Genomic DNA, 12,271 nt, shown 5'->3' with positions numbered 1-12,271 from the left:
TCTTTCCATGTACCATCCTTCTCTCAGCACAGTATCCCAGCTGACTCCCCTTCTTTCTATATCCTCTTTCACTTGTTGCAGCCATCCTGTCCTTCATCTTCCTACTGGTGTTTACCAGTCACGTCTGTGTATAGTTTTTGTTCTGCTATCCTTCCCTCATCAGGTCATTTGACAAACTGTCTGAAATGGGCCGCTGTCACTTCTTCTTTCAAGTAGGTGTACACTGCAGCTCCTCCTCTTAGTTTTTTATTTCTTACCCTATCTTTCCTAGTTTTCTGAACAATAGGTTGTAAGAACTTCATGTACGCAGCTTGAGGATTCTTACTGATTGTTGTGCATGTTTCTAGGACCTATGGTATTATGGGGATTCTGATTTTAAGGTGACTTGTTTGTTCCACAGTAGATATCAACCATGATGGTATAAATGGGCTATTGATCTCATGCTGCACCCTGTTACTGACTGAAATGGTGCATCTAAGATATTTCTATTGGTCTACTGTGTCTCGTCCAGCCTAATATTACCTTTCTTGTTCAACCAATTGATTGACATGCAACCTTTTTTCATTTACCTACTGTTAATCAGTGCCCTTTTATTACTTCCTTGTTCTTGATCAGCAGAAGTTTGTAGAAGTTTGACTTTGGGCCATGAGTGTTTTGTTTCTGGCTGCTGCCAACCTCAGTGATCCAGTACAGAATGCTGTGTACAACAGGTAGGCATTGCGCAAGGATTGTTGTCCATCTCGAGTTGTGCGCAAAGAAATACCATTTGTGGTGAGTGACGAAATGCTTACAGGCCCATCGACTGCTTGGAGGATAAGTGGTAGTACATTACGGAGTGGGGCCAGAAAAATTATTAACTACTTGTAGCATACACAGGAGTAAGGTACAGCACTGGTTGTAGAATTAGAAAATTTTGCAAAGATAATCCTGGGAAATCACCAAGAACTCTAGAAGAAAAGAGGTAAATATCAGTTCAGTTTAGTTCAAATTACAGTTCGACAGTGTTCTGAAACTGCCTTCCACTTTAACTGAATTAGTTTAAAAGGTTAATTAAGTTTGTGTGTGTAAAGGCTGAGAAAATACCAGTACTGATACTATTTACATAACAAATTCAGATCCCCAGGGAGGAATTGACTGTTTTTAACTTCTGTATACATGCAATTGTGCAGGTTATGTCCCGGGGTACTGCATATAGTGAAACAAAAGAACAGGAACATTTTCACAATCTAATAACACTAGAAGTGATGAAGGAATGAAACTGCATTTATAGTAATTGAAACCTTACAACCTTGCTATTTAGGAAACATTGATGTTATTTATCATTTTTTAAAAATTACATCCTTTAGTTTGCATTCTTCTGTATAAATACATTCGTGAAATCTGCTGCTGAGATTCTTCATTGGCCGCAACATCTCAGCTGGGATACTGTGAATTGCATCCTGAATTCTCTGTTTTAACTCATCCAGCATTCTTGGTCAAGTCGTGTAGACTTTGCTCTTGAAGTAGCCCCACAAGAAAAAATCACAAATGGATAAGTCTGGCAGTCTAGGGGGCTAGGGAATGTTACTGAATGGTGAGATTGCATGGTTGCCAAACAATTCTCGCACAAATGCCATTGATTGCCATGCAGTGTGTGATGTCACTCTGTCCTGTTGAAACCAGCTTCTTGAACATTTGGAAATTTGTTCAATGCAGGTGTAATGAAAGTTCGTAACATCTCCAAATAATGATTGGCAATTACAGTTATTGTGTTTCCCTCTTCATTTGCAAAAAAATTACAGTCCGATAATCCCATGTGATGAAACACCACACCATAATGTCACCTTACTAGCATGTGAAGGGCACACATGAACGTCATTATGAGTTGTGTTTGCCCAGTAACAGTAGTTCTGTTTATTCACATAACCTGTGAGATGAAAATGTGCCTCATCTGACATCCACAACTTGTTTAGAAATTCATCGTCATTGTTTATTTTTGTTATCATTTGTTGACAGAATCCTAATCGTAACCTGTAATCGATGTCCTTCAATTGTTGAACCATCTGTAGTATGTACAAAATTTTAAATCAAGATGAAGACTTTTTTGAACACTCTACCAGGACACTCCAACCACTGCTGCTTGCTTACTAACTGAACCCCATGGGCCCCGTAAGACAGGCTTACGTACAACATCAATGTTCGATGAAGAATGTACACTTCTGAGTCGCCCTGTTGATTTCTTCTTGAGGGCAGATCGAGTCTCTTCAAAGTTATTAATCCAAGATTTTATCATATGTTTTGATGGAACAACATCATGATGTTTTAAATTATAAAAACGTCGAAACTCCCTCTGCACTGCTACCAAACAATCATTGTTTTTATAAAACATTTTTATGGTAATGTATGTTGCTGTCCATTCCATTGGTCCATGAATACTGATATGGCAGACTGTTAACTCGCTGTCATGAATCTGCAGTGCTGCCACTTGCCTGTGGCTACCACTACCAATTTCTAACTGAAACTTCAGTAATGTTGCTAGATCACTTTAAATAACTAAAGAAAGATGGAATATTAGATTAATATGAAAGTAAATAATAGATACAGTTGTTCCTCGGACTGGTTTAAGTGCTGACATGTCAGGCTTGTAATCCAAAGAAAGTTTGTGATCTTTGGTTGCTTGTTAAATTTTGCCTGCATTAAAACATTGCTATGTAAAAGTCCACCTACACAATGGTTCATATCCATAATTAATGTGTTGATCCCACAAAAAGTAGCTGTTTGTAGCAATTCACATATCCTAAATCACACACCAAAGCAAGCAGAAGTATATCATCTTGAGTACAACCATGTATATGAGTACACTTCTGGATGTTGGGTTTAATCTTTGGAGATACTCTATAAAGTATGAAATTTAAGAACTGGTGTAATAGCTGACGGAAGCAAGTTTTTGTTTGCATCTCACTGCACACAATTTATTTAATCAGGAATATATCATAAAAAGCAAAACTGTATTCTCATACTTTCACTAGAGAAGCTAAATATAGCAGTTAAACTCTTATAAAAAAAAAAGTACACACACACTTATACTATAAAGGGTTTTAAAATTTAAATGTACACTGAATGAGATGATACACATTTCTTCCTATACTCACTAAATTTTCCTGTGTTTTGAGGTCCTTGTGTGAGTTTACAAGACGTGTTACAAGTGCTTTGAAGACACTGGCTATAACATGTCCTTCAACTCCTCGACTGCCACCTCCAGCAAGTCCAGCACCAAAATTTGTTGCATAACCGCCTTGTGCACCTGCATCTGGAGACTTACTGCAGTTACGTTTCTGGTCAGCACGTCCACCACATATGTCTTGAAAACAAAATTCATTACTGTATTGCAGTCCCTTCATGGCTCTGAAGGATTGTTAAATACATCTATGTACTAGCCACACCCTTTTATTTGCATCTTCTTAGCCCCAGATCAGCCAAATTCTGAATATTTCATGTCGGTAGGTGTGTATTAACGTGTGCAAAGTCCCTTTGTGTCAACTTTGTAAAGGAGATAGACTCACTCTTGGCTTGGGTTTCCTGATTTGACAATGCAGAAAACTGATGCTGGTCAAACCTTTAAATGTTCCACAAATAATGGAGGGACATCACAGAGGAAGCAGAGTTCCATGTTACAAATCTACTAATGAACATACATGTTCCTCTTTTTCAAATGAATATAATTTTGCAGTTTTTATGGGTTGTATTGAGGATCGCATCTGTGTAAGTCATTCCCTTAGTAATAAATGGGGCTTCTTGTTATTTCTTTGTAACCAAAAATTTTATTTTGGTTTTTAAGAATTATGTTATCAAAAGATAAAAAAATGGTTCAAATGGCTCTGAGCACTATGGGACTTAACATCTGAGGTCATCAGTCCCCTAGAACTTAGAACTACTTAAACCTAACTAACCTAAGGGCATCACACACATCCATTACCAAGGCAGAATACGAACCTGCGACCGTAGCGGTCGCGCGGTTCCAGACTGAAGCGCCTAGAACCACTTGGCCACCATGGCCGGCATCAAAAGATAATCTTGAAGATTTGATCTGTGGATGTATCACACTTCCACTAACAGTGACATCAAAAGAGTAAGAAATCAATGCCAGGGGCATGCTTAAACATTAAATGGATGTATACAGGAAAATAATTTCAGTAATTGTAAATGGTTTAAATTAGGAACTGATTTAATTAAAAGAATTGTACCCTCACAAAAATAAGAGAAATTTGTCAACTTTTGTAGTCAAACATTACTATAGTACAGTAGTAGCATTTGGTAATTACTGCATTCAAATAAGTTGTGCCAGAATAAGTAATAAAATCATTTCTGGGCACTTACAGGCACCATCCATGAGCACTCTTTTGGGTGTCAGTTTTAATCCTTGTAGGTAGTCTAAATATAGGAAGTGTGAGGATATTAAATCTATGTCTACATGACTACTCTGAAATTCACACGTAAGTCCTTGGCAGAAGTTTCACTCAATTTCTCTACCATACCATTTTCAAAGAGTGTGCAGGAAAAACGAACACTTAAATCTTTCCATGCAACCTCTAATTTCCTTTATTTTTATGACAATGATAATTTCTCCCTATTAGGTGAGTGTCAACAAAATATTTTCATATTTGTAGAAGAAAGTTGATGATTGAAATTGCTTAACGAGATATGCCTTTATTTTAATGAATGCCACCCCAACTCGCATATTTTATCTGTGACACTTCTCCACTGTTTTTCAATAATACAAAATGAGCCACCTGTTGTGAACTTTCTTGATGTCTTCCATCAATCTTATCTGGTAAGGATCCTGTACCACACAGCAATACTCTAGCAGTGGATGAACAAGTAAAGAGTATGCAGTCTCTTTAGCAGATCTGTTGCGTCTTCTAAGTGCTCTACCAATAAAAGACTTTTACTACCACATTATCTACATGACTGTTCCAATTTAAGTTGTTTTTAGTTGTTATTATTAGGTATTTAATTGAACTGATAGCCTTTAGATTTCTGTGATTTATCATGTACTGAAATTTAACAGATTTCTTTTAGTACTTATGTGGATGACCTCAGACTTTTTCTTATTCAGATTCAACTGCCATTTTTTCACCATGTGGATACTATGTCTAAGTGATTTTGAAATTTTGATCTTCTGATGAGTTTATGAGATGGTAAATGGTAGCATCATCTGACAACAATTTATGAGGGCTGCTCAGGTTGTCTCCTAAATTGTAATATAGCTGAGGAATAGCTGATGGCCTATAACACTTCTGTGAGGAATGCAAGATAGCACTTCTGTTCTACTTTATTACTTTCCATCAATTACTATTAACTGTGACATGTAACATAAATACTTGTAAGTTTCATAAACAGTTATTTATTTATTATTGCAGTACTGACTCTTGTGAACAATGCTTGTTGTCTTTTGATCCTCACAGTCAAAGAATGTCACAAGTTACATAAATATTTGTGAGTTTCATAATAAATTTTTAAATGGCAACTGCAAGTTTCAGTAACTGCTATTTCACTAAAATATAAATGTTCTAAAGTGATTTCAATATTATTTATTGAACTTATTTTTTATTTTAGTACTGAATCTTGTGAACAGTTCTTCTCACCTTATGAACAGTTCTTCTTACCTTATGGCCCTCACATTCAAAGAATTAAATTACTCTCATTTCATACCACACATTGTAGGATGTGTATAAAGTTCTTTTCAGCATGATTAATATGCAGTCACAAAATCTGACTACTTGTACTAAATTATAGCTAGAGGACATTTACTGAAATCTCTTTTAAGAGTAAGATTAAAAAAACTAACATGTACTCTACAATCTGGGAAAAGACATACTGCTACTTACTGTAAAGAAGACACGTTAAGTTGCAGACAGGCACAATTAAAAGACTCTCACCCAAAGCTTTCGGCCAAGCCCTCATCAGCAAAGAGAAACACACAAGCAAGCATCCTCATGCACACATGACTGCCAACTCTGGCACCTCAGGCCAGAATGGCGTTTCTCTTTTGCTGATGAAGGCTGTGACCGAAAGCTCCATGTAAATGCCTTTAACTGTTCCTGTCTGCAACTTAATGTGTCTTCCTTATTGTAAGTAGCAATTTATCTTTCCCTATACTGTTGATATTCCTACCTGGAGTTTCCATTGTTTGAACATGTAACTTAGAACTTTAAGATGATTAATTGGCTGTCTTAAGATAGCTATTCTGTTGTTATATGAATTATAAATAATGTTGATAACACTTTTTACTTGTCTTGTTAGTAAAAGGAATAGAAAAATTCATAACAGTTTCACAGATCATGAGGGAACACAACTGCACTATATAGAGTGCCAGAATTAGGAAAGTCGTAAAACAAAAAATTGTGCACTGCCTTGGTAGCAGCGATATTCAAATTTTTGCTAATGTTTCCACACTGGAAAATTATCGCGTGCCTACAAATAAAAATAGCCGCCAACTAGTAAAGGTCCAAGATAAATTATTTTTAAAAAAAACTGTTTTGAGCTTCTCAAATATAGGGCAATCACATATAAAAAAATTAAAATATTTAAAAATGGTCAAGTAACCATCACTGGACCACTTCATATGGATTGACCCTTCATGTACCCATATGGAGTAGCTCTACTCTCTCTTACAACAATCTTATTTCTTTTCCATTTCATTTCCATACATGATACACATAGCTATACATGACACACCTGAATTTCTTAAGTTGTAATTTCCTAAATCTTATTGTTCACTGTTGACAACACTATAAATATTTTATGTAAGAAACCATTCATAACTAAAAAATAATGAAAACCATGTATGTTCTGCTAACGTGAAGGAAGACTTTGAAGAGGAAATACAGGGAAAACTTACTGGACAGAACATCATGATAATGGGTGATCTAAATTCATACATGGGCAAGGAAAGAGAAGGATTGAGGAAGTATTGGGTGTGAAAGGATGGGAACATAAAAATGAGGAAGGATGAAAATTGTTTGAATTTTGGGAAAGTAATCACTTGGTTTAAGAAGAAGGAAAGTCATACTGAGTAAATCTGTTGTAGACTACATAACATATGACCAGGACACAAAGAGAACACTCCAAAGCTGTAGATACTGATCACCATCTTTTAGTAGTGAGGGTTGAAGAGATTAAAGACAAAAAGGAGGCTGAAGAACAGGAAAGGAGGATAACAATACAGAAATTGAAAAAAAGAGAAATGTGAAGAAGAATTTCAGAAAGCAGCAAGGAGATACATATCAGGGAATGAAATGCAATCAGTAGAGCAGCAAAGGGAAAGTTCAAAGCAACAATGGCGGCGGCAGCAGAAATAGTGTGCCAAAGACTCAGTGATACGAAAAGGTGTAAGCAACATCTTGATGGAATGACAGAGTAAGGGAGGGAAAAGGTATATCAAATGATTCATCAAGTTGTATGTATTATATATTATAAATGCTTTTATAAGCCCAACCAGAGAAGACAAACATAATGCATATAAGTAATTAAAAAAAAAGTTATCTTTGAATTTTTGTAAGTTTTTTGTCACTTGCTTTTATACATTCTTTTTTTCTTCTGCTTTAGGTAGCCTACTGTCTCCTGCCCAGGCCATTGCCAGCATTTGTAATTCTTAATTACTAAGAATTGCATCAATTGGTAATGGTGTACACATGTTTATGTTAAGAGTAATAATCACCATTCTCACAACTGAATAACTGGAGCTTCCAGCTTCTGTAAGCACCTGTAATGCTTTCTGGAATAACAGCCTACCAATGAACAATTATCAACCATTTTCTATATCTCATGCAGATTGCTACAAATGGTAGTAAACTTTTGCAGAGCTTGCCACTATTATTTCACTACAAAGTCCAATGTCCAAGAAGTTTAAAAATTGGCATACCTGTAATAATTAATATTTATGTAGTCACAAATCAGAAACTATGAGTCTGTTATCCCAGCAGCACTTATGAGTCTACCTATCTTCTGTCTCAAATAATTTTCTTTACTTATGTAACTCTTCTTGTAGGTTAGAGAGGGAGAGTTATAGGAGGAAGTTGCAAAGAAACAGGAAGCTTTCCTCGTATGGTTTCAGGAGAGAATTGAGGAAGCAAGAAAGGAATACTGTGAGATGGAGAAGGCAGATACGAGAGTGATAGCAGGAGGGAAGAGGAAATGGATGAAAAAATGGATAAATATGATGGAAGTGGGCATTGAGTGGAGCAAGAAGGTCCTCTATGGAATGGTTAAGGCTAAGAAGAGAGGAATGATGGAAAATGTCAGGATGACTCTAAAGAAGGAAAGAAAGTTGAGAATGTACAGTAAAACAAGGTGATGTGGAATGAATGGTTTGCAGTGTTAGTAAACCCTAATGGAGATATGGAAGAGGAAAATGAGGAGCCAGGAAACATAGAGGATGTTGAGAAAGATCTAACCGGGACAGAAGTACAGCAAGCAAGAGGAGTACATGAAGTAAGTGTGGAGGCAGTGAGAGTAGCTGCCATTGTTAGAGTTCAGTGGCTCTATCAACTCATGAGAACATTTTCATATCTTCTTTGTTGCTGTTGACATACTCTTTGTCTTTCAAGAGGTCTCGTTCCTTCAGGATGTTCTGTACATGAATGAAAAATATAACACATTCATGAACAATGTCAGTACCATGTTTGAAAACTGTTTTCCTCTAAAAGTTACTCAAATTAAACAGAAGTCTATAATAAAACCATGGATTACACAAGGAATAAAGATTTCCTGTAAGACAAAAAGGAAAATGTATCTGTTGACCAAGAATAGCTCCAATGCTGATGATTTAGCTAAATACAAGGAATACTATAAAACATTAAAAGAAGTAATTCAGACGTCTAAACAAATGCACTACGAGAAGAAGATAGCAATGTCAGGGAACAAAATAAAAACAATATGGAATATAGTGAAAGAGCAGACTGGTAGAACCAGAAAGGAACAGGAGCAAATAGCACTAAGGGTAGATGACACATTAGTTGGGACTTTCAGGATCAGTAAATAATGCCCTTGAATATCTGAAACTAGCCTTCACAAATAGCTTCAAGTACATGAATATATCACTTACTTCACCAAAAGAAATAACGTCCATAATAAAATCTTTAAAAACAAAGCATTCTAGTGGGTACGATGAAATATCAACAAAGTTAATTAAGGCATGCTCCATTAAGTTTCGGGAATGCAGCCGCATGTATTCTGCTTCTTCTTCTAATATTTCGGCTGAATACCTTTCAGCCATCTTCAGAGAGAGCCGTACGACTGACGCTCCAGCGCTCGCTCCATCCTTTTAAACTCGCGGACCGCGCCACTGCGCATGCGGCCACAGATAAACAAGGCGCCAGTGATGTTGATTGGCGGCAAAGACGTACAATATGCATGAGTTACGTCTGTGACTGCGCATTCGATCCATGCTGGGAGGTCGATATATTACTGGGAGCTGAACTGTAGCGACGTCTTTGTAAGTTCAATATTGAAAGTGCAGGATTCCATGATTTATCTAATGTGAAAATAGAGACAGCGGTTTCACATTAGATAAATCATGGAATCCTGCACTTTCAATATTGAACTTACAAAGACGTCGCTACAGTTCAGCTCCCAGTAATATATCGACCTCCCAGCATGGATCGAATGCGCAGTCACAGACGTAACTCATGCATATTGTACGTCTTTGCCGCCAATCAACATCACTGGCGCCTTGTTTATCTGTGGCCGCATGCGCAGTGGCGCGGTCCGCGAGTTTAAAAGGATGGAGCGAGCGCTGGAGCGTCAGTCGTACGGCTCTCTCTGAAGATGGCTGAAAGGTATTCAGCCGAAATATTAGAAGAAGAAGCAGAATACATGCGGCTGCATTCCCGAAACTTAATGGAGCAGTCATTGCGCCGCGAAAACCTGAAGACTCACATTAATTAAGGCATGTTCTTGTGAGTTTACTACAATTCTAAGTTACTTGTGCAACCAGTCAATTATAACTGGGACATTTCCTGACTGGCTAAAATATGCAGATGTTAAGCCTCTATTCAAGAAAGGGGATAAAGAGATACCATCAAACTACAGACCGATTTCACTTTTGCCAGCATTCTCAAAAATTTTAGAAAAAGTAATGTACAGGCAGCTGCTCAACCATCTGAACACAAATAACATATTATCAAGAACACAGTTTGGATTTCTGAAGGGTTCTGATATCGAGAAGGCTATTTACACCTACAGTGAAAATGTACTTAATTCATTAAATAAAAAATTACAAGCAGCAGGTATTTTCCGTGATTTGTCAAAGGCATTTGATTGTGTGAACCACAACATCCTTTTAAGTAAATTAGAATTCTATGGTGTCACGGGCAGTGCTGCAAAATGGTTCAAGTCATACCTCACTAACAGGAAACAAAGGGTGTCAGTGCAAGGGACTAGTGAATTAAGTCATCACTCATCATGAGAATGGGAAGAAATTACATGTGGTGTCCCACAAGGATCCATCTTAGGGCCATTGCTTTTTCTTGTGTACATTAATGATCTCTCATCAGTTACACTGCCAGAAGCAGAGTTCGTTTTGTTTGCAGATGACACAAGTATTGCAATAAATAATATGTCAAGTGTAGTTCTAGAAAGATCTGCTAATGATATTTTCATGGATATTAATAAATGGTTTAAAGCCAACTCACTGACATTAAACTTCGAAAAGACTCACTATATGCAATTCAGAACCTGTAAGAGGTTTCCACCCAGCATATGCATAAAATACGAAGAAGAGCAGATAGAAGAGGTTGACAGTCTTAAATTCCTGGGATTACAACTTGACAATAAATTCAGTTGGGAAGAGCACACCACAGAACTGCAGAAACGCCTTAACAAATCTGTATTTGCAATTCGAGTGTTAGCAGACAAAGGCGACATAAAAATGAAAAAGCTTGCATACTTTGCCTACTTTCATTCCATAATGTCATATGGTATAATATTTTGGGGTAACTCTTCAAGTCAAACAAAAGTTTTCAGAGTCCAAAAGCGTGTAATACGTATTATTTGTGGAGTAAATTCACGGATGTCCTGTAGAAACCTCTTTAAAGAACTGGGTATACCAACTACTGCCTCTCAGTATATTTGTCCTAAATAATATATCTCTTTTTCCAACAAACAGCTCAGTTCATACATACAATACCAGGAACAAAAATGATCTGCACAAGGACTTAAAAGCACTTGTTTTAGTTCAAAAAGGGGTCCACTACTCAGGAACACTCATCTTCAATAATTTGCCAGTAAACATAAAAAATTTAGTTACAAATAACGATCAGTTTAAAAGGAGCCTCAAAGACTGACTAGTGGCCAACTCCTTCTACTCCATTGATGAATTTTTTAGTAGAAACAAATGATGTATTGTATATATTCATACTATTAGTATTGTTATTTCAGCTTTAAAAAAAAATTTTTTTTTTTACATGTTCCACATCCATGAGGATCTCCTCAGCACGGATCTATGGAACGAAAACTAATCTAATCTAATCTCTACATATTTGATAAATTTTGTTTTCTATTAGAGCTCAAAGGGGGTGTCCAATCCAAAGAAATCACCTAGCTGTAATTTTGGACACACTGTCTGATTCTCAAAACATATCACATACTTTTTTTATATGTTAATCTTCTCCACTCAACTGTGTTCTTATCTTGAATCCTGCCAAATATTTTCCTCAAAACTTTCCTTTCAGAGATTCTTAATTTTACTTCTGATCTTGTTGATGTCCATGTCTCACTGGCATATGTCAACACAAGTATGATAAGAGTTTAATACAAGTGAATCTTCGAACTTTTTAAAATGAGTTTGCTTTCTAACAGATCCAGCAATGCTAAACAACATATATTGGCATTTTCTTCTACTATTTATCTCTTCTCTGGCATTGCTGTCTTCAATTAGAAATGTTTCAAGGTATGTGAACTGAGCTACTGCTTCAATTTTTTGTGTGCCAATTTCATAGGTATGATCTCCTTTAGTTTGCTGTAAGACAATGAAGTCATTTGTTTTACAAGTATTAATTTCTACTCTTATTCCAAGTAAGCTGTTATACAATATTGTGAAGATTGAATTAATTTCTTCCTTATTTTCTCCTAAAATATTGATGTCATCCACATGTGCCAGTATATTAAAACAATTTTTAGTTTTGTTCCAAGTTGTGATGATTTTATTTTCCTGATGATCTACTCTGTAAAGCATTGAAAAATAATAGTCACAAAGAATCTTCTTATTTGACTCCAGAAACAATGTTGGTCA

At 36.4% G+C, this 12,271-nt stretch overlaps 1 protein-coding gene across 1 annotated transcript in view; it reads right to left on the bottom strand.

Annotated features, from left to right (window-relative positions):
* Positions 1-12,271, bottom strand: part of LOC126194994 (protein unc-80 homolog) — a 1,036,886-nt gene that overhangs the window by 525,788 nt on the left and 498,827 nt on the right. The window contains exon 21 of the mRNA XM_049933411.1: positions 3,132-3,340. Coding sequence (XP_049789368.1) covers positions 3,132-3,340 — 209 coding nt within the window. The remainder of the gene's footprint in view (positions 1-3,131; positions 3,341-12,271) is intronic.

Source organism: Schistocerca nitens, chromosome 7 (genome assembly GCF_023898315.1).
Source record: "Schistocerca nitens isolate TAMUIC-IGC-003100 chromosome 7, iqSchNite1.1, whole genome shotgun sequence".
NCBI lineage: Eukaryota > Metazoa > Arthropoda > Insecta > Orthoptera > Acrididae > Schistocerca > Schistocerca nitens.
The sequence above is the reverse complement of the archived record's forward strand: the minus strand, read 5'-3'. Positions and strand labels throughout refer to the sequence as shown.